The 23,897-nt window shown below is 36.7% G+C and overlaps 1 protein-coding gene across 2 annotated transcripts; it reads right to left on the bottom strand.

Annotated features, from left to right (window-relative positions):
• Positions 1–5,979: 5,979 nt before the first annotated feature.
• LOC104231856 (insulin-degrading enzyme-like 1, peroxisomal) lies at positions 5,980–23,897 on the bottom strand. Of its 2 annotated transcripts, XM_009784912.2 has the most exons (26): positions 23,556–23,897; positions 23,216–23,291; positions 22,132–22,199; positions 20,852–20,943; positions 20,708–20,781; positions 20,549–20,592; positions 19,898–19,949; positions 19,514–19,636; positions 19,317–19,429; positions 18,174–18,336; positions 17,137–17,229; positions 16,884–16,969; positions 16,371–16,457; positions 13,520–13,623; positions 12,256–12,358; positions 12,047–12,142; positions 11,780–11,969; positions 11,507–11,568; positions 11,097–11,201; positions 9,910–10,111; positions 9,618–9,826; positions 8,973–9,097; positions 8,802–8,853; positions 8,624–8,710; positions 7,999–8,121; positions 5,980–6,468 (listed from the first exon to the last, which is right to left on the bottom strand). In XM_009784912.2, exons 1-26 carry the CDS (start codon positions 23,682–23,684, stop codon positions 6,199–6,201), a joined length of 2,928 nt encoding a protein of 975 aa, XP_009783214.1. In that variant the 5' UTR covers positions 23,685–23,897; the 3' UTR covers positions 5,980–6,198. The 2 variants fall into 2 exon arrangements, with proteins under 2 accessions (XP_009783214.1, XP_009783215.1); XM_009784913.2 differs by lacking the exon at positions 8,624–8,710.

Genomic DNA, 23,897 nt, shown 5'->3' on the forward strand with positions numbered 1-23,897 from the left:
CATCTCCGCCGACAGCCGCCCTCAAACGTAACCTTTGATTCTGAAAATTTGAATTATTCGAAGAATCTAAAAAATCGTGTTTGAAGAAAATCGGATTAAGCAAATAAACCCAACATTGTTGAGTTGTAAACCAATTTTCGAACAATTTGGGGCTGACAGTTTACATATGAATATAAAGGAAAACAAAAGTATAGGATCAATAATCATATATTATTGTCACACACCAGTGTAGTGTAACAGAAGTCATTTTTTTTTATTTTTTTTTTTGGAAAATGCTCTAAGAGGAATCATTTTTCCAGAAAACAAAAATGAATCATTTTGGTTATGAGAAAATATTTTTAAAGGAAAACAATTTTCTTCAAAAAAGGCAACATGGCTTCCCTTACTTATAAGTGGAAGTCATTCTTCATAAGACTTTATTTTCAGACTAGTAAATTTGTCCCGCTTCGCGGCGGTATTGCAATAATAATCAAAGTTATGTGATGACCCAAAAGGTCATAACTTGTTTTAGAAGTCAAATCTATGTTCCGGGGCCTTAAAAACCTCATTTTGCTTCATATCGATTTGCGTGCGCAGTCCGGGCATATATCCGGAAAGCCTTTATATGAAAATTTGAGAAAATGCTAAATTTTTGCCTTTAAAATTGAATTAAGTTGACTTCGGTCAACATTTTAGGTAAACGAATCCGGACCCGTGATTGGACGGTCCCGGAGGGTCCGGAGGAAAATATAGGACTTGGGCATATGCCCGGAATTGAATTCTGAGGTCCTTAGCCCGAGAAATGAATTTTTGAAGAAAATTGTTTAATTGAAAAAATAAGAAGTTTAGAAATTGAATAATGTTTGAATCTGATGGTACCAGGTCCGTATTTTGGTTCCGGAGCCCGGGACAGGTTTAATATGGTATTTAAGTTGTGTTTGTAAAATTTGATAAGAAACGGAATTCATATGACGTGATTCGGACCCTCGGTTGTGAAAATAGTAACTTTAGGTGTTCTTGAGAATTTCATTGATTTTGATAATAAATTCATTGTTTAAGATGTTATTTTGGCGATTTGATCGCACGAGCAAGTCCATATGATTTTTTAGACTTGTGTGCATGTTTGGTTTGGAGTCCCGAGGGCTCGGGTGAGTTTTGGATAGGCCACATAGTGTTTTGAACTTAAGAAAAACTTCTAGTGTGTTTCAGGTTGCGAAGCCTGGCACGCAAATGCGAGCATCGCATTTGCGATAAAAAAGTTGGGCAGGGGACCTTCGCAATTGCGAAGTTCATTATCGTATTTGCGATAATCGCAAGCCTGAGCATTCTTCGCAATTGCGATATAATGTTCGCATTTGCGGGGTTCGCAATTACGAACCCCTGATCGCAAATGCGATAAATGCGACTGTTCAAAAAGAGCTTTAGACGGGATTTCAACTCATTCTTTCAAATTTTCAAACCCTAAGCTCTCATAAGCGATTTTCCAAAGAAAAGTTCTTCCCCAAATCATAGGTAAACAATTTCTAACTCATTTTTTTCAATCTACTTCATCTTTAACAAAATTTCACCACAAAATCTAGGAATTTTCATGGGAAATTGGGTGTTTTGGGTAAAATTCGGGAATTTAAACCACAAATTGAGGTCGGATTCCCAAACCAATTGCATATTCGGGCTCGGGGGTGAATGGGTTAATTGGGTTTTTGTCCGAACTTCGGGTTTTGACCAAGCGGGTCCGGGGTCAATTTTTGACTTTTTGGGAAAAATGATAGAAAGCCTATAATTAAGCATTGGAGTTGAATTCTTTAGCATTTGTTGATGTTGTTAAGTTAATTATAGCTAGACACAAGTGAATTGGAGGCGAAATCTAAAAGGAAAACGGTATTTGAGGCTTGAGTTTGGCCGTGGAATTCGAGGTAAGTGTTTGGCCTAACCGTAGCTTGAGGGAATAGGTGTTGTTGTCTTATTTGCTACGTGTTAGTATTGAGTACGACGTATAGGCATGGTGACGAGTATCTATACGTTGGTGTCGAGCATGCCCGTAAGTCTTATACTGTGACTGTTGTGGCTCTTATTATGTACTGTCTCTGCTTAAATTGATGATTATCCATGTTGAACAAGACTTATGATAATTTCTTAGTAATTGACCATTGTTGAGTATTGGCTCAAGTTGAGATTTATTTTTGTGAAGTTAATTGTTGACACGAGATTGGTTATAGCTAATTTCCTTGTCGGGATGTTATTGTTTCTATTGTTGATTCTCTTGCCGAGATGTTATTGTTTCCTGTTTGGGTGAGGAAAGAGTGATAAAACACGAAGGGTGATGCCGTGCACATTCATACTTATGCATATGGTGAGGAAAGAGTGATAAAGCACGAAGGGTGACGCCGTGCACATTTACATTTATATTGATACGTACGGCGAGGAAGAGAGATAAATCACGAAAGGTGATGTCGTGCACATTTATACTATTCATATGGTGAGGAAGAGTGATAAAGCACGAAGGGTGATGTCGTGCACATTTCTATTACTGATTCCATGGTGAGGATTGAAAGTAAAAGCACGAAAGGTGATGCCGTGCATTTTCTGTTTGCTGTGTTCATTTGCTATTATCGGTTCAAGTGTTTTAACTGTTTAAATTTCTTTACTGCTGTAATTCTTTATGTTGAAACCCCATAGCATGTTGCCTCTTCCCGTACATTTCTGCTTAGTTTTTATTACTTGTTACCCTGTTATTATTCTGATTAACTATACAGGTTTATGATGTTTGTCGTGTTCTAGCCTCGTCACTTCGCCGAGGTTAGGCTCGGCACTTACCAGTACATGGGGTCGGTTGTACTGATACTGCATTCTGCATTTTTTGTGCAGATCCCGGTACTGGACCATACGGACGTAGTTTGAGGTTGCTGCTTTCAGTCCAGTGAAGACCCGAGATAGTCCTGCAGGCGTCCACAGGCCTTGGCGTCCCCTTCTATCATATTTCTTTTCTGTTTATCTACTTTTGAACATATGTACATTTCCTTGTTTAGACCATTGTTTATAGTATTCGTAGACCGTCCGTGAGATTGTGACACCAGTTCAGGGTGGAGTTTTATTATGGTTTCGTATTTGTATTAAGTTAATATGTTAAATTATGTTCTTCCGCATTTTGTTTCCGCTGATTTTCTTATATTAACTAGTAAATTGTTAAAAGATAAGGGAAAAAGGTAAAATAATCAGTAACATTGGCTTGCCTAACGGGTACAATGTTAGGCGCCATCACGATCCCGATGGTGAAAAATTCGGGTTATGACAAGTTAACTTACCAAATTTTATGAATTTATTGAGATAATATTTTAATTTTTATGCAGACAAATTTAATTCTATGAATTTAGGTAGTAACAAAAAATAATATTTTACTTCATCGAGGTGATCAATTTGACTGAGGATGTTACTTACCTCACTTAATTAAAGTGTAAATTTCGAGCATTGGCTTGACAATATTGCTGAAGTGGTTTACCTCGTTAATCGACGGTGAAAGTATCGCTTATACACATCTTTAATAGGTCCTACCATACAAATGTATATACTAATGTATACTTCTAGAATTTTAATCAACTTGCTGATTTGGTTATTTAAGAATTTCAAGCAAGTGTTTAAATATGATAAGAATCCCAATATACTTAGAATTAGGGGATGATCTACCTACCAAATTGAAGATTTACGAGTTTAATTTCTAACACATTAAATCGTTCATTAATATGATATCGGAGTAGTAACTGTATGAAAGGTTTTGGACTTCTGGGTACGTACCCCGTCTCTCCTTCATTTCATGTTTAAATGTTGTTAAAAGTAATAATATTTATTATTATACGCAGTCGTATTTAGCTATTTTAAAATACATAAGAAAATAAGTTAATATTCTATTATGGATATATGAAAATGCAATAAAAAAGAGAGACAGATTTAGTAGTAGGTTTTTACATTCTTACTTTATTTAAAAATAAAGCTGGGTGCCACCATATTCCCAATAGAATAAATTGAAGTAGTTCTCTGTTGTCGAAATGAAAAGAGAAAATTTTCAGATGAAAAAGAAAAGTAAAAGGTAAATTGACTTAAGTTTAGAAGATAATATTAATAATACCATATCCCAGTAATTATAACCATAATTAAGTTGCAAAATATGAGGTTGATCCCCCCAAAAATACACCACTCTTGACCCTATTACAATTAATCTTACAATCATCGAGCTATTATAAATTATCCGTGAACCATTCTATTTCCAAATACCATGGTGTTTTCTTGATGAATATTTGAATAGAGGATTGTATTGTCCAATCTTTAAACACAAAAAAAAAAAAAAAAATGTGACAACAAATGCACACCGACAAAATGCATGGATATTGAGATTATTTAACGGCATAAGTTATAAGTGCATGAATTAAATTTGTCAATTCTATTGCAACTTACTCAAGAATTTCATCCCTTATGGGTGGTTTTGTTCCAAAAATAATGTCCTATGTTGATGTCTTGCATCTAAAAAAATAGAAGATTATCATTATCTCTAATGGAGCGAACAGAAAGATAATAAAAGGTTTCTAATAATTGGACTTGCACAAAACCTCAGGCATTTCAAATGACATTTATGAGTTACTGGAAGAAAACAACAACAACAACAACAACAACAACAACAACAACAACAACAACAACAACAACAACGACCTTGTATAATTCCACAAGTGGGGTCTGGGGAGGATAATATATACGAAGAAAACAACGGTAATACAAATCTATTGATTTCTTGCAGCTATGAAAAACAGAAAATAACGTAGCATCAATATTTCTAAAGGAGCAAAAACACGTATATCTAATAATAATAATGGAGCTGAAAATAGAAAGCCATGAAATTCACTAACAGATACAAAACCAAGCTAAATATGAATCTCTATATATAATGGTGCACTATTATTTTATGTTTAATGAGGAAGAACCAGCTGTTCAATTCTCTTATTAAGTGATGAAGCGTTTTAGTTTTCAAATTGATTATAGAATTGATTTAGTCATTCGTTTTAGTTTCTATAGTCATAATTTAAACCTTCCATAAATAACAATATTAAGGATGCCATAAACAGGGGCGGATGCAGCATAGAACTACTGGGTTCAACTGAACCCAGTACTTTCGACGCGGAACATACATTTATGTGTAAAAAGTTATTAAAATTGTATAAATAGTAGATAACGAACCCATAACTTTAAACGCTGAACCTATAGAACTAAAATTTTAGATCCGCCTCTGGTCATAAATATGATATGTTTAATATTCTACAGATTTTTTAGTCACCAAATAATGGATAAAAGCCAAAAAAATGAGAAAAAAGATAGAGGACTTTCTTGAGCTATAAGAGGTGCCACATCACCTTTTTTTAATCCCTAGCTTTATATAGATAGACGCATAGATAGATTAAATCCTCTGACTAACATTTGAATATTATTATTCATCTTTAATATTTAAAAATATCATCCAAACGCTTTCTGATATTATTATTATTATTATTATTATTATTATCATTATTATTGACCTTATCAAAAATTCTGGATCACTCACCAACCAATTACCAAAAAACAGTTACCAATTTTTTTCCTAAATAACTTCCTGTCATACCAAATACATTTTACTCTAATTACTCATCAAAATACTCAGTTCTTTTTCTCCTTTTAGTGTTTATGAGAGACCATCATATATTGATGTATTTACTTATCATTTTATAAAAGCAAGAGATCGAGCTAAAGCTAGGAGAAATTGAGGTAGGAATGGTGCCTTGTGTGTTTTTTTATCTTTAGGATTCCATTGCCATACATCTCCCATAAATAAAAAAAACAAAGATTGTGGTGGGTTGATAAGTATCCTTCCATTCTTTAACCATCAAAGCGGGACTTCCCCGCACGAATTCGAACTAGTCAGATCCCAATGTGCATACCGACACCGAGTGGAAAAAAAGGAGAAGAAATAGCACAAGAAAGAAGGAAGCAGGAATATACCAAGCTAAATATTCTTTTTAGAACCACAAATAAGAAGGCAGCAACTGCTAGTTTCACTTCCTTAACAGTTTATGTTTCTACTGTACAATCACTAACAGTATGTAACTATGTATATTGTGAAAAAAGTCGCTTCAGAATAGTGTTAAGTAACCATTTAACTGTAAACCTCCATTTCTTGGCTTGTATTTTCCTGTACTGTTAGTCTCACTGGTGCTCAGCATCATGAGCTTTCAAACGGCTAATGTCTCCCCTAAATGAAGGGTAGAGAGGGCGAGATCTCCTGAAAGAGAAAATATCTTCAATCTGGACGACGTTAGGTTCAACAGGATCAACTTTCTCCGCCTTGAATTCAGAAGAATGTGAGCTTCCAAAGACTTGTAAGCTTAATGACTTTCTTTTAGGAGCGCCAACGTTCACATATTCGTTAAAGAAATCGACCAGGTCTGTTTTGGTTATCAGCTTCAGTGCTGCAACCTATTTCATGAATGTTAAATAGCAAGATCTAGTTATATATGATACAACAGATGTCAAACTTAAAATTCTTGTTTCAGAAAGAAGAACGTCGAGACAATTACCCACCTTTTGAACTCCCAGAAATTAGTAAGAGGGGACAAAAGAATAATCTATGCGGACATTCAGTATTCAAAATCAATAATAACATTCCCTCTAAGAATCCAGCATCTTTGTAAGCTATTTCGTTCTAGTTTGACTTAAAAGGTGCCCAACACCGACCCCCCAACTCCCAGCCCCCCACCCCGGCCGAAAAGGGAAAACAAGGAAATACTCCCTCGTTCTAATTTATATGACATGGTTTGACTCGGTACGAAGTGGGCATACCAGGATGGATAAGAATAGGAATGAAGATATTCGGGCCAAAGCGGGAGTGTCCCCGGTGGAGGACAAGATGTAGAAAGCAAGGCTTAGATGGTTTGGGCACGTGAAGAGGAGAAACACAAATGGAACCTCATGTAAATACCATGGAATAGGGAGTGTCCCCGGTGGAGGACAAGATGTAGAGAGCAAGGCTTGGATGGTTTGGGCATGTGAAGAGGAGAAACCCAAATGGAACCTCATGTAAATACCATGGAATTTGGAAATTGGATGTAGTTACTAATTCATGATTTGGCATGTACAGAATGAAAACTTCATGCTCAATTCTACGAGAATTTTTGTGAAAGCCTTTCATTTGCTTCTCTTCGATGGAAGTTTGATTTTCCCAGAATGTATCCTAATTTTTGGCAAATGCCCCGGTAAGGAGGTGTGAGAGGTTGGCCCTGGTGGGGCTGAGAAGAGGTAGAGGTAGGCCAAAGAAGTATTGGGGAGAGGTGATTAGGTAGGATATGGCGTTGCTTCGGCTTACCGAAGACATGACCTTTGATAGGAAGGTGTGGATGTCGAGAATCAAGATAGAAGGCTAGCAGGTAGTCGAAAGTATTAGTGTTAGTCATGTATTCCATTATTGTTAGATTTCTATTATTACTTGCTGTTCTTTTCGCTTCATTTTCATACTATCTTGTTGTTGTTAATGCTTGATGCTACTGCTTTTCTTTTCGTCTCTCGTGAGTCGATGGTCTATCGGAAACAGCCTCTCTACCTTCAAGGTAGGGTAAGGTCTGGGTACACACTACACTTGTGGTATTACACTGGGTTTGTTGTTGTTGTTGGTTTGACTCGGCACGGAATTTAAAAAAAGAAAACTTTGAAACTTGTGGTCGCAAATATTGCATAACATTGTGTGGCTATAAAACTTTTGAAACTTGTAGTCTTAAGCATACCATAACAGGCTATAAAAGCTTCTCATTAATGATAAAATCATGGAAAGTTTAAAGTTAAATTGTTTCCAAATATAGAAGTGTATCATTCTTTTTGAAATGGACAAATAATGAAATAGTGTGACATAAATTTAAATTGGAATGGAGAGAGTGCATAGGATAATCTTCTTTTAGCTATCAATTCAATTCAAAGAAATTAAACTGGCTTGATATGGCAAAAGAAAGCTCATACCTCATTTTCAATTCTATCAAATCTGAGTGTGCCACCAGAAATTTCCCACCAGAAAAAATTGGTTTCCTCTGATAAGTTTTTAAACTTCTCGAGCTTAATATCAATAAGAGCATTGACTTTTCTCTGCATCATATAAAAGACCAAAATCTCAGTGGGCGAGACAACTATGATATTTAAGATTGCAGACAAGTGATCAATTGATCTTGACTTTATTGCTTTGTTACTAATGGGTTTATTCCAAAGATACTAATAGAAGAAATATAAATGTATAGAAGAAATATAATAAAGAAACTTATGTATGCAGCCACACTGACTAATCATTTTCTAAGTACTACATGATGCTTATCTTAAGTCATTTCCCTGTAGCTATTTCTCAAAATATTACTTTTCTGAGAGTTGTCACAATGATGCCATTGTGTTGTTGACAATCTTTTAGTAACGGTGAAGTCCAGCCCAGCTTGTGGGCAACCAGACTATTTCACTGCGGTACCGGCATTATCTCACAAGTACAGGTATCCGGTAACTCTGCCGACCTAGGCCTTTTTTTTTGGCCTTCCCTGGGATTCAAACCTTGACAATGATACCAATTCAAGAAGCAAATCTTAAAGGAGATTCAATATTTGACCTTAAACTCATCATCTGGCATGTCATGAAGCTGACTTTCCAACATCTTGAGAAATGCCTGGAATCGCAACTCGATATATCTTGGATCCTGGTTCATCATTAATGTCTCATATTGAAAGCATAAGGATTTTTATATCTTTCATTTGTTGGCTTACATAGAGATGATATGATGTATTTACCTTGACTGACGATTGAACTATAAGCTGCATTCCGCAAACACCAGCATCACTCCTACAGTTTTAACAACATTACCTTGCTTTCAGCAGTGAAAGAAAATTAAATAGACGTATTGCATATTTCCCAAGAGCAAATACATTCATAGAGAATTTAAAAGAGAAGTGTTGGCATACGTCCGCGAAAGTGATGTAATATAACCAAGCTGCTCAACAGATCTAAGCTGGTCGAAAGCTGGTTGCTTAGCTATGAGAACAAATAGTTGCCGTTTTACATTTTTGATGTATTCATCTGGATGCGTCTTCAAAACATAGAATAAGATAAACCATATTAGCAGGAAGAAAAAAGATGGTGAAACTCATAAAAATCCAATTAAAAAGATAAGATATCCAGCAGATTAAGGTTGTTCAGTTGGAAAGTTTCGCACTTTGTTCATTATAAGCTTTTCTGACAGCTTCTTCTTAAGTACATACAAATTATTTGTCTAGCCACAAGTCAATAGAATGGTCCAGATTAACTGGTTTGATGATTTTGAACATTTTAGGTATTAAATTCCTAAAACAAACTTCGACTAGTTTTGATCAGTTAATTCTTGCTATTTCTATTTAACTGTTCTAACAATACTTATTGCAACAGGAGTTTATTGCTAAACAAAAGGAACAACCCATATAAGGGGTAAACAAGAAGTGCAAAGTTTTGCACAGAAATACGAGTTTGCTCGTGAGGCATCCAATCATATATATGATGTAACTGCTACAAAAATATCATTAGAAAAAGGAACAAACGGAGAAGAGAAACAAAAGTTGTAACTTCACGTGTACCTGAATGTAATGGACAAGAGCAGAATTTTCGTCAGACGTATTTAGGCCCTCTGTAGCGTAGAAGTAATTCTTGCTCTCTTCAAGCTTTATAATTCTACTTGACGGATGCTCAGACGCAAATAGGGCCCGAGATAGAGGCTGGGCACCCTTGTAAAAGGCATCTTCAATGTGCTGGATCATTGAGACTGCTTCCTTTGAGTCGATGTTTCCTGAAAAGGGATGATTAAAAGGGTGAATATGCTAAACAACTGGAAAATATCCTAGAAAAATCTAGTAGGAAAGAAAAACTAACCTGCTATGTAGCACTCCAGAAACGTCCTTGATAGCAGCAGAGGATAAAACTTAACAAGGTCATCAACTTCAAGATTAGGAAGGACTTCAAGTTCATCTTTCCATGACCATGCGTGTTCCCGAAGTATTAATGAACAGTAGTACAACGCTTGCTCGTATGGCTGTTGAAACTTGAAATTTTGATATTGCTTTATGAACAATTCCTGTCACAAGATAAAAACAGTCCAAGAGAAGGAACTATCAGTCTACAGCTTTGGATTCAAAATGTCAGCAAACTGCAATCACAATGATTGTTCAATTGTTACTACATTATTAACAAAACCACGTCAAGCTAAGCATCTGGAACAATTAAAAATATAAAAGCTTCAGCGCCATATGCTTTTTAACCAAAAATTGAACTCAGCACAAAACACAAGAAGTTTTCAAGCCATCTCATTTAGTTTTTAGTGTTTATGAATACCTAACTGTAGAAGTAAATATAGCTGCAAAGAGACTGAAAAATATAGTAGTCACAAGTTTTAGACCACATTGAATTTATCAAGAAGAGGACAGTTAGTAAAATCATGGAAGTCTTTTGTCCTGACAAGATGCTAAAACATTGGAAGCAACACTGACTGAAGAACATAGAGACTCAATCATTCGTGCTGCAGTCACACATCAGAACTAAAGCTAAATATAGCTCCAGCTAGGTGTATTTCTTTAATATTCAAAGATACAACTGATTAAACAGAAAATAGTTTCTGGCAAACCAGCCAAAGATGCACTCAGTATTGTCTGAGGCATAAATGCACCAAGCCAGCCAAAAACGCACTCTTTGATGTAGGTGTTGAGTATACAAGCTGAATGCTCATAACGAGTGAAGAAAACAAAGAAAATATGCCCAACCGGATAACATGAACATGAAAGTTCCTAACAGAGTTCAAGTCCCTCAAATGAAATGAGAAAATTTCTTACACCATTTTAAGCAGGCCTAGATCCCAATAATCAATAAAAATGTGCCACACTATTTTTAGCAGGCCTAGATCACATAACATAACACACTAGCTAACTCCCTGCAGGAGCAATTTAATTCAGATAAAATTAGATGCAAGGATTACCATAAAACGATCTAGTCTTCAGAATTTGAATCAGGTTGAACAATAAAAAGACTTGAAAGAATTCCGTAAGGGATGAAAATAGACCCCTTACCTTGATAACAAAGAATCTGTCAGGTTCAACTTTGAAATTGGTAATCTTATCAATAACTTTTTCCACTAAGACCCTCATTTTATGATTATATCCAGTCACAGTCACCTGAAAGGGAAGCAAATCAAAGTGGGAGCGTACAATTATTACAATGTCCTAAAAGTGATTGCACACATGGAATAGGAAAAAATGACAATAATTCAAGAAGCCGAACGAGCATGATGCTTTCCCAAAGTGCAAACAAGAATAAAAAACCTTATAATAATCCAACCAAAAAATTTAGTTTTTCTTTAAATTTGAAAACACATAAGTTGGGGAGGGGGGGGGGAGCTGTGTAGGTTAATTTTTGGTAAATTGTATTTAATGTTTGGAGAATTCCATTCATGATGATAATGCGCATACAAGATAAATACCTGGAAACCATTATAGTGACTACTTATCCAATAACCGAGACCGGCAATCTCGGCATAGTAGGCTGAAAAGATGCAAGGTAGATTACAGCAGAGTTAAGCAGACACCAAACGTGCACCATCAGATGAACTAATAGTTAAAAGTAAAGAATATAACTAGGGACAGAATTATCCAGCAATTTAAATGATCAATATTTCAACTGTCAAAATGTCCATGCATATTTGCACAAAGGTATATGTATATAGAAACATGATATCTTAGTCTTTGATACTTGCCATATTCATTTAGATAGTCCATCAGCAGCCGTATGAAAATGGAGGTAAGAACAATTGATTCAGGAGAACTTCTAGATTGGGGACAGCTGAAATCTATTATAATGTATCCCTTTGGCATGGAGAATAATGTATCCGGCTTGTACCATAACCTTGAATAAGGGGATTTCCTTAACAGCACTGGAAAACTCATCTGTACCGAAGGGCAAAACATTTAAGGAATTTAGTACGGTGAAAGCGTGTGAAATGAGGCTTCGTTGTTAGTAATACCTTGTTCAAGACAGTTTTAATGGACAAATCGGTAGGAACAAACATATTAGGTACAGGTAGATGCAAATTTCCATCAGGAGCCTTCTCCATCCATTGCTGTACCAATCAGAGCAGTGTCACCATTCTAGTCAATGTTGGCTAGAGCAATACTACAATACCAATCTTCATCAAATCAAAAGCAACAGTATTTACAGATACCCAGAATGTACCTCAATCATGGAGCTTGTTATTTTCTCTACTGAATATGCAGTTCCATACCAAGGCTCCATTGAATCTGTATGACCGTCAAATTTTGTTGAAACCCAAAAGATTCTGTTGGAAAAACTTTCTTGTAAGAGGTGCTCATCCACAAAGATTTAGTCACAGAAATGATAAATCACACCATCATAGTTCAGTGACATACTATTTCTGCAAATGATACATGCTGAACACACTATCTTACTAAGCTGGAAGTTCTAACACACAATCTCTGTATTTTTATTTATCCCTATTATGCAGATAACCACCAAAGGATTCAGAGGAAATATGCATAAGGGTATGACTAGGAAATGTTTCACCATGGTCTTATGATATGTAATGATGTAAAAGATCGGTAGCCCAAAAAGATCTCAATTTTCATTAAGATGAGTGGTTCATAAATATAAAGTCCAATAATTGTATATTTAATGGCATATTAAGTGTTCTTTTTTTTTTTGGGTGTTAAATGAGCGTAACTTGGTTCTTCTCTTGCTGGGATGCTTAGCTTATGAACTAGAAAACAGCAGACATTTCATGTCAGCCCAACAGCAGTAAGAATAGGACAGTCTCTTTTCTCTTCACCCAATCAACATTTTCCATCGTGCCTCGTTCTACAGAAAGGAGGAAAAACAACTGCATCACCAGGCTTTCTTGCTTGTCCTTAACAGTCATCTTTTCTGTCTCTTCATTTTCTCTATGCTCCCTGAAGGAGAAATACCCTATGTTGCTCGGACTCTCCAAAAATGTGGCCACACGCCTGTCAAATAATCCAAAAAATGCACTACTTTTGGAGGATCCAACACCCGGCGGCATTTTTAAAGACGCCGAGCAACATAGGAAACACCCAAATCAACTATGACCCTATCCAATATGAATTACTAACTGTACTGGCTTCTTGTCATGTCAAAGCCATGATTCCAGCCAAACCAAGTCCATGAACTATACGCAAAACTATTATCTACAAAAGAGGTCATGAGAACCTGACTTCTAAGAACCACAGTTAAAATTGATTCCACGGCTAGCAGGATTAGTCATTGGACTTCCAAGGTCATCCAATGGACAAAGTCAAAAACTTGATTAAAACGATGGACATAGTCAAAAAGTATATTGTACATATTAGACTTTAACATCATCATGCCTTAGATTATTTATCATCATAAGCTAAGTAATGCGAGTATCCCATATGCAAAAACAAAAGTTAAAAAGATATAATTGTCTACAGGGAGGTTAATTCACCTGACATTTTGTGGTGTGAGCTCATTTAGGACTGCTTCAATAATGTCTGGACTGAACCTTGAAGGTAAAGATGACCCAACCAGCCAGTCTATTGGGGGGTAAAACTGGGGAAAAAATCACTCAAATGTAAGCAATTGTTATTCTTTTGATAAGTCAAAAAAAATTCATTATTAGTATGGTATACTTGTGTATAAAATGTATTTATAATGTGGATACCTGACCGCAATCATGTATCAAATTATCTCAACTACCTACACTATGAGAAATAAGAGAAAGACCGATAGAATTCGTGAAGACAAATGTCTTAAGCCTGAAACCTGTTGTGATGAGACAAGAACCAACTTCCCAATCAGAGGGGTTTTGTAGTTATGGTTTCAGGCAATCTCTGGGATGACAATTAACGTTTGAAAGTGTGTTATCTTTCCTATGGAAGAAATTCAGGAAGTGGAGGACATGGCAAGGGTGTTAACATGAAAAGTCAGTGATCTTCAGGCTACGTACTTGAGACTACCACTAGGGGCCGCTCATGGAGATGAAACAATGAAACCCTTTTCTGTAGATGTTGGAGATAAGGTTCACTAGGAAACTAGAAGAAGGAAAGATAATCCTAATAAAGAGTGCTCTCTAATTTATCAACCTACCTCATGACTTTTTGACTAAGCCGGCAACAGCAATGGATGAGAAATCTCCCTTTTTTATTTCATATGACTTTTCTTACTATGTTATTTATCCGACCCCTTTTCCCTAGGCTGCAAATTCCTGAATTTTCTGTGAGAAGGAAAGGAAGAGATTTATCCACATTGTTATAATTAGAGCAGGTCACTTTCTATATGAAGATGGAGGAATTGGGAGTTAAGGACCTCAAGGTTTAATGCCATATTAACTTCATATGAAACTGCTTTATGGAAACAAATCATGAGAGGGTGGAGATAATTCTCAAAGCACATAAAATTAAGGTAGAAGGGGGCGATAAGGGAAATATTGAAGAGGGGAAGAAAACAATTCTTTAGTCTGCCTTTTGAGTTTCTAAAGCTCCAGGAAAGTTAAGTTTATATGATATCACTTGGTATCTTCTATGTACAGCAATGGGAGCATGTCTATCATTTCATTATGTGCCATTGAGTATCCACAATATTAGGAACATGATGCTGAACTTTGGACTTGTGAAATAGGAAAAGAATTCTCATTGACTTGATTCAGAAACAATGTATGGGAGGTGCTTCTTAGGAGTCTTGTGACGAGTACGATATGCTAGGTAATCAGTACCTCTGCTAATAAGATAAAGAAATATTTTATAATTAAACATGTAACATCCCAAGGTATCATATAGAATATACAATAAGATTCAAGTACACTCTATATATGCACGTATTCTAATAGACCCCTCAAACTCAAAGTGGGAAAATCAACTTGAGTTAGCTTATTTCTAAAATATAAAAAGTTGATGCGAACATCTCGACGGAATATTGCACAATCACCAAAAAGAAAATAGGTGATGGAATTATTTCCTTCAGAACAGGGGCGTACACAGGACTTTTTGTAAGCGGTGTCGAAATTTAAAGTGGTGAACAAATTACTACAACAAATCTGGGAGATAAGAAGTAGAGAAGAGCAACACCATCAAACCCCGTCACTTAGAGATGAGAACTTTTTCGTAGTTACGGTTTAAAATTCATTTATCTTATTCTAAAGTAATTACTTTTTAGAAGTTAAATAGTATTTCATTGTCAGTTATGATGTCACGGAAGAGGACACCGTTCTATTTTTCAAACAAAAGAGGCTTAAAAGAAAAAGAAAAAAAAAAGCAAAAGAAACGCATACGAAGTATTCGAACCGCAGACCTCGACGTTGCAAGTGAGGCGCTTGACCATCAGACCAGGCACTATCTTTTCTTCAGCAGTGTCATATGATTTATATGTATACCTTTTGCACAATGTTTATATGTGTAATAACTAAAGTTTTCCGGCGAAGCGGTGTCGGATGACACCGCTTGGACTAGGGTGCATTCGCCCCTGCTTCAGAAAGTCGTTGGTTGTGAAGTATGATGTTGCAAAACACCAAGACCTTAGAGCGTAACTCGAATTGGCAGAACAATGACAAGAAATTCAAAGTTTGGATGAGGGAGTCAGTCTCATAAAAGGAGCAGCAGCAGTCACCGGAGAGATGAACCGTGCTTGAACAATCCTAGAGAGAGGAATGGTGACTGAACGGTTGCTAGAGGGAGCGATCATGAATAGTTGCAGGGGAGAGAAGTGATACCTGGACGTTTTCCCAGAGATAGCAGCACTGGCTACCGAAGAGACGAGCAGCACAGGACACCGAAAGGAAGAAGAAAAGAAGAAAAGATTTATCGGGCGAGTGACACACACTGGCCAACATCGCCAGCCAGTAGCAAAAACTATTTGAGCCACTACCAAGGTTGCAGAAGCTCAGATACCATGTAAAAATTTAAAAAATAAATAAAAAGGAACTTCTCATTAACTTGATTCAGTAACATCGTGGAAGAGGTGCTCTGCTTGGGAGAAAGGAGCTTGAAAGTTTCAAAGGCGAGGATACAATCATTAGCCAATTGCAAAAGACACTACTATTTAGAAGAAGAAGAAAAAAGTGAAAAAGAAAACTTTGGAGCGTACACAACGTCCTTACTAGTATAGATGATATGATGGGACTTTGTAAAATAATCTCCACTGTTAGAGCTAGTGTGGTGTATACTTCTAGTATTATGGGACCATTTCTGTCAATAAAATATCATTTTCATGAATAAAAATAAACAATATAAAAAGAATCAACGAGCACTTCAAAAGCATCCATATAAATGAACCCAGATGCGGAAATATCTTTCTCAATGTACCTGCATATTCGATGCAACATCTACCACATAGTCGATGGCAGAATTCTTGTCTTGATAATGGAAATCAGTCTCAGACATAGCAGAAAGCTGCATGTTTAGAGTATATGTGAGCTAGAAACTTGACAAAAGAACGAACAGCCGTACATGTCTTTACTGAAGGCAATTCATCAAACAAAAATTTAAAGCTTTAAATAAAATGGCGAGCACTACTTTTACGAAAAAATGAAAAATTTCCACCCAATCACTGAACTATATCTCAATTTCAAACTAGCTGGGGACAACTATATGAATCCTTTGAATGCCCTCCACTTTAGTCGGAACCATTTCATTTCAATACTAAATAATTTGTCTTTTATGGCAAATTATCCATAAAAGTATCACTGAGGAAATTCAGTTTGCTCCGTATGTTTTATATATCTATCAATAAATCTTCCTCTAGCCTTAAAGGTATATTAAGCTCCTCTAAACAACAATAATCACTTTGGTGTTTGATACAAAATGAAGTGCAACAACCTCATCAAATATCCATTTACAGGCACCAGCTTGTCGTAGAAGGTCAATATATTTGAAAAGTAGTGCCACAACATCCTCAAAATGATCTGAAAGATTATTGAGACACGAAGGTCAGTGTAGTAAACTTCCCAAGAGAAGATGAATTCGAGAAACAAACGAGAAATTAGAGAAAATGGAGGGCCAAGAACAACACATTACCTTCTAATTCCCTGTCCATAAATTGGGGGGGGGGGGGGGGGATGAGAGAACTAACCATGGCCAGCATCAGTCAGATGAATATAAACTTCAAAAAATGAGAAGTGATGACCGCCACTTGACTCTCCAGCCGATAAGCTTGTTGCCCAACCTACAAGGATTTGCAGAGATAAATAGCAATAATTTCTTAGAAACAGTCTACGCAAACAGTAAGTAATGCTTGATATATGTACAGACCCCAGAAAACATGTAATGCAAAAGCAAGTGAGATAAAATCATTGGCCTAAATAACTAATTCAGATATATCTTCATCATTGTTGCTTTTCCATCCATAAATAAATGTAAGAAATTTAAACAAATCTATGCTTCTTTCTTCCGGGTAATCTATGTACCATGGTAGTCTATCACCTTGACCCCGTTTCCTCAGCAGCAGATTTCTCTAGCAGTTGAAAAATAAATATTAGTCCGTGTTAGATTGTCCCACATTGGTTGATGGAATGAGTTGTTGTCTCCTTATGTGGTCTTGGGAAATCCTCACCTCATGGGCCAGCTTTTGAGATTGAGCTAGGCCTAGATCCATTTTCTTAACACAATATCAGAGTCAGACCCATCCCAATTCTTGGTTTACCCAATGTTGGACCCATGTTATGTTCCGGCCCTGGGCGTGCCGGAGGGGGTGTTAGATTATGCCACATTGGTATAGGGAATGAGTTGTTGTCTCCTTGTATAATATTAGGCACTCCTCACCTTATAAGCTGACCTTAGACTGAGTTACTTCCAAGGTTCATTTTCTTATCATAGTATGAAATCTAGACTTATCCCTATTCTAAGTATACTTAGTGTTGAGCCCCAATGTTATTATCGACACTCTAGATGTCCGCTCCTCGGTGTGTGGGGGAGAATATTAGATTGTCCACAATAATTAAGGGAATGGGCTGTTGTCTCCTTACATGATTTGCTAGTAAATGGCGTACTGATATGTCTTAACTATTTTTGCATATCTTTGCAACTGAACTCAAGGGTTCCATAAGTGCCACATAACGAGTGGCTGGTGGGATAGGATCCGAATTTTTAATAATTATGTTGAGAACTCACCCAACTTCTTCAAGATATAAAACAAGGATCCTTCTCCTTCATGTCCAATCAAGTGACTCAAATAGATTGAAGGCCCTTCCTTGTAATAAATTACCCCTGGAATTATTGGCCACACAATCCTCAACCTATGACCTTGTTTTATTGGAACAGCTCTGACTAGAATCTGCGTAACAAAAATAAAGAATCATAGGCATAGGACAACAATGTGTTTGCAATAATGAAGAGTATGCAAGAGAAGAGAGAAGAATGTTTGATTATTAGCTCATTTCTGCCATCCCCAACCCATATGAAAAAGAAAAATGAAAGTTTCAACACACGGCTAAAAAGTTTGATATAATTTTATGCCTCATCAGTAAGATTTCTAATTGAAGAAAAAAAGGGAGCAGTGCGCTAATCCAACAGGAGTTGCTGTGTCAACATGTACAGAATATACTATGAAAAATTTGAGTGAATTGCTAAGCTTATGTGACACCTTATTGCACCTCAAGTACATGGACACAAAGATGTTAGAACTTGAAAAGGGCTCACAGTATCTTTCATGTGTTGTCCACCAAAGCCAAATTAAGCTGAATCTCGAAAGATGATAAGTGGTGGTAGGAGACAACCAGAAGTTTAGCTCTCTTCTCTAAAGGTAAAGGGCAGCCCGGTGCACTAAGCTTCCGCTATGCGCGGGGTCCGGGGAAGGATCGGACCACAAGGGTCTATTGTACGCAGCCTTACCCTGCATTTCTGCAAATGCATGTATAGAAAACTCCATTCCACATCTCACAATTTCAAAAATCTATGTGATTAATCACAACAACAACAACAACAACATACCCAGGATTATCCCAGACCAGTGGGATCTGAGGAGGGTAGTGTGTACGCAGACCTTACCCCTACCTTGTGAGGATAGAGAGGTTGTTTCATGTGATTAATCATAAGCAAAGTAAAAATATCAATCTTAAGTTCAAGTGGCCCTATATCATAAAACCTTTTTTCCTTCCCCTGTCTGCCGCTAATCTTTGTACCAGAAAAACACCACCTTTTTTAATCCAGTCAACATGAAATGGGGAAAAGAGATCCAGTAGAACATAGCCCTTATATTTTCCAATTCAGACACTTTAAGTGTCAAATTTATGACCCCAACACCTATTTGAGCACCTGCAGATGTTCTGATTTGCAAGGCTGATCAGTAACAGGAGAGTAACTTCTATTGGTATTTGGAACTTCTTGGAATATGCTCTGCACCAGTGTTTGAGCTTTATCAAGGCAGTCTGATGTTTTAAGAGAGACAATTAGTATAGATAATATTCCGCAAGAATAATTTATAGGGAAAAAAAGAGAAATCAACCGGCTACCTTTTGCATAAACAACTAAATGCATTAAGTTGGCTGAATAATTTTCTTCATAAAATTTCAGAAGCTCCTCCCTAGTATTCAAGCCTCTTGCCTTTGGCTGCACCTCCAAAGTATCCCAACTGCCTGTGCAAGAGTCAAATGTTTATAAATATCAAAAGAAACAATGTGCAACATACAAAGGAGCAACTTCTCTTTCTCTTTAATACAGGAGTACAATAATATAGACTTTTTACGGCATTGATGTTCTGAAAAGAACAAATCAGCTAAAAATGCAGCAATACAAACTGGGCAAGTTAACTATACAGGGATTCAAGGTTATCCAAAGTTAGATTGCAAGCCATGTATTCAGATCATATGGAAGACATTATACATCAAATCACAAACCTGTGCCAAATTTGTGGTACGGATGATCTTTAGCGGTCAGATGTTTCTGAAGCTGCACAGAAAGTAATGCAAGAATGAAGAAGGGTTTTCTTTCCTCCAAAAGAAAAAGAATAAAAATTCGAAAGAGCTAAACAACACAGCTCAAACAGGTACTTAACGAATGTACATGCTCAAGATCCACAAGATAAGAGAGAAACAAGCATAACATGGAACAAGGTCCCTCAATAATAACTTAAGGATATAACTTATTCTAAGATTTTCATGGATAAAGAGAGAGATACAAGCATAACATGGACCAGGTAATCCTATACATTGGTTGTACACCTAACAGTAAATCAATATAAGGTCGCTCACTAATAACTTAAGTTTTTAGATGATGACTGCACAATTCAATATGGTATCAGAGTAGGTACAACGTCCTGCACTCAAGTCTCACCGCCATCAATTAGCAGAATATTTCTTCGCCCTAAAAATAGAATCATGCCCAACGTAAAAGGGCGCATGAAGACCTAAGTAAATAACTAAAATTCTCTAGTAGTTTAATCTTTTTAACTGATGTGATCACACAATTGAACTTCATCTATCTCCTTCACTGAATCATCACAAGTACCAAAGGAAGCATAAAACTGACTTACGAGTCCATATAAGTACCTGGTACACTCTGTGACCATCAGATAATAGGTTGTTTTGGTTCTCTGAAGATGACTCAGCAAGTTGCCATGGGCACAAGACAAAGACAGTAGAGCAATCAGCAGTTGATAATGTTTATAGGACTGAAAACATCAACATTCACAAATCATGAAGCCTAACCAGAATCAACAGCTTTTATTTCCCTTGTTGTAGCATCAGGTGACATCAACGGTTTGACAAAAAACTGTGCAAATCTAAATAATGAAACACCATAAGGCATTTCATAGATACTCTTTCAAAGATAATGAGGAGTTAAATCCATACCTGTCCAAAGCTTCTTCAAAACAATCTGCATTAATGTCAAAGTGAAAGTTGGTGTTCTCGGAAGATGTAAAAGCATTGGTAGAACCTCCATGCTGAATCAATAATAAAAATGAGGAGGAAATTAAACTCTATAAGACAGTTACCTGAAGGGAATTTATGCAAAACTGCATTCATTAGTGCTATTAGTAAGTTGCCATAAGTATACCAGTTTCTGATACTAAGAGGTGACATTTTAAGAAAAAGATAACCATTCTCATGCTCCGTACCGCTCGGCTTGAGCAGTTAACTTAAAAAGTCTGAGTTGCTAACTACTAGGACGACAAGTCCCTGAGGCCTCAAATAGTTTAACCAAGTTGACAGCCATGAAAGATGATATGCTTACCCACTTTGACAGACAGGACAGATGATAAATGACCACAATTCTTTTTTGCTTTTCTTTATTCGTTAAGGGTGTTTGTAAGGTGGCTATTGGAGACAAATAGTGAAAAGTTTGGTTGAAAATCCAAGGGAAGACTCCAGGGTTTGGATAGGCTCTCAGAGAGATGCTTGGTTTTCGTGACATCTAGTTAGACACTCAGCAATTTCAACATTTCAAGACCGTCTTTGTTCTATTCTAACTAACTACTTCAAATTAAGCTAGGACATTTTTCATATCTAATCCCCTCTTAAACTAGGACATCTTTTATATCTAATCTCCTCTTAAACTAGGACGTTTTGATATCTAATCTCCTCTAATCTGACACTTTGTCCAAGTTAAGCTAGGACATTTTTGATGTCTAATCTCCTCTTAAACTCCTAGCCATAACACACTTGTCTATGCATTCTTCCAATCTCTTCTCTTATCAGGACTCAGCTGCTATATGAAAAATAAGAGAAGAGACTGCAGCAACACATTAGCCCACTGACTTATGCCATAAACTCCTATAAATAGTTAATAGAAAACACATAATACTTTTGTCTAATGCAGGACAATATTTCATGCTAACATTCTAACCTTCCCCTCAAATTTCAGGGTGGAGCAAATTAATGACTGAAGCATATGCAAATAGTTAAACAACCACCATGTATCACCATCAAGGCTCAATAAAAGAGCCCATGAAAACGATCAAAATTGTACCCAACATAAAAAAATCATGACACAGACAACTATCACTTCTCGATAGTCTTGAAGAGAAGATAGATTGCAAGAATAAACAGTAGGAAGAAGGAACAAATTGTTTAACCAGAGTAGAAATTCAGGAAAAAGTAAATCATAATTGCCAATAAATAAAAAAAGATACCTGGGTGATGTATTTTGAGTAACTATTCTCCACGGGATACTTCTCACTTGCATAAAACAGCATATGTTCTGAGTGCAGCACATTAAGAATCAGTATACACTTTTGCCTCAAGGAAAAATGTGATACTAAAATAGCAAACAATATAATGGAATACCGTGCAAAGGGTGCAATTAAAAATACACCAGCTTTGCACGTTATTAGAAGTTAAAATTCCCACCGCTTTAGGAAACAACTTTCAGGTTTGCGGAATACTGCTGCATAGCACCCAAGCTATAACAATAACTACGCCTCAGTCCCAAACAAGTTGGGTCGGTTATATGAAGCCTCACTGACCATGTTATTCCATAAAAGCTCATCTCAGGCCAATATTATACCCAAAAAAAAAAAGATGAATAGCACCCACGCTACAGGAAAAAAAACCTTTGTTTGCTCCATTAACACCCCAAATTCTTAGTTCAACAAACTCGTTCATAATTGATTAAGAAAAGCATCATTCTCCAAAGTTACTTCAAGAACAAGACTCAATAAAATACTAGGTGATTTTTCCCATTTACCTAAGCTTAGAAGGTACCTGTACTGGTGGGAGGTAACAGATACCCAGAAAATAGTCGAGAAGCACGCAGAGGCAGAGCCAGGATTTGAAGTTTATGAGTTCTAAACATGCCACCGAACCCATAGCTTGTTTTATACTAGATTCGCAATTTAGAATTTGTACATATTTAATGGATTTCCTAATACAAATACAGGATTTAAGCAAAAGCTACCACGCTAGCTCCACCATTGGATGTGCACAAGTTGGCCCGGACGCCAACATTATCAGAAAGGGCAGCGCGATGCAGGGTTCGGGGAAGGCACGGACCACAAGGGTTTATTGTATGCATCCTTATCTTGCACTTTTGCAAGAGGCCGTTTCGACGGCTCTAACCCGTGACCTGCTAGTCACACGGCAGCAACTTTACTCGTTACGTCAAGGCTCCCCTTCAACCGTTATAAGAAAGAAAAGAAGAAAAAAAAAGAACTAGAGCTAATACACTAGCTTATTTGACTAAGATTTGAAAGAAGCTATTGCACTAACTTAACTTACCAAGAAAATGAGCAAGGCCTTCAAGACCCTTAGGATCACTATAATATCCCACAGGCACGTCCATAGAAGCAGCACACTGATCCAACAACATAAAAAGTAAATTTATACAAGAATCCAACTCAACAAATTCATATAAAAGGGGCAGCCCGGTGCACCAAGCTTACGCTATGCGTGGTGTCCAGGGAAGTACCGGACCACAAGGGTCTATTGTCCGCACCCTTACCCTGCATTTCTGCTTGTTTACACGGCTTGAACCCGTGTACTGCTGGTCACACGTCAGCAACATAAAAATAGTTCAAAAATTTTCATATATTTTCAATAAAAATAGTTCAACAAAAACCTTGTCTGTTTCAGGATCACTGATGAGGAGGACTTCAAGACAGTTTTGAAGGACTATTCTTCTATACTCCCTCTTATCTGAACGAGCCTTAAAGATCTCCACAGGTTCTTCTACTGTGCCCACAGCCATTTTTTTTGAAACCCCAACTGCTCAAACGCACAAATTTTTAAGTCCAGGAATGCAAATGGGTATTTCAAGAATCAATGAAATAGAGAAAAAGAGAGTAAAGGGTAAGCGCAAAATGTGAACTTGGTTTAAGAAAATCTGTTTTCTTGAAATATAGAGAATTTTTTTGTGCTCTTGCTAGAGCAGAGCAAAGACTTTTGGTTAGTTGGGTTTGCT

Source organism: Nicotiana sylvestris, chromosome 4 (assembly GCF_000393655.2).
Source record: "Nicotiana sylvestris chromosome 4, ASM39365v2, whole genome shotgun sequence".
Taxonomy (NCBI): domain Eukaryota; kingdom Viridiplantae; phylum Streptophyta; class Magnoliopsida; order Solanales; family Solanaceae; genus Nicotiana; species Nicotiana sylvestris.

Coding starts and splice junctions, on each gene's coding strand:
- LOC104231856 (XM_009784912.2), bottom strand. CDS start 23,684: ATGGCTGTGGGCACAGTAGAAGAACCTGTGGAGATCTTTAAGGCTCGT. Junction 11,202..11,506: donor GTCACTATAATGGTTTCCAG/GTATTTATCTTG, acceptor CTTCCCTTTCAG/GTGACTGTGACTGGATATAA. Junction 8,711..8,801: donor TAGTTCAATCGTCAGTCAAG/GTAAATACATCA, acceptor ATGATGAACCAG/GATCCAAGATATATCGAGTT.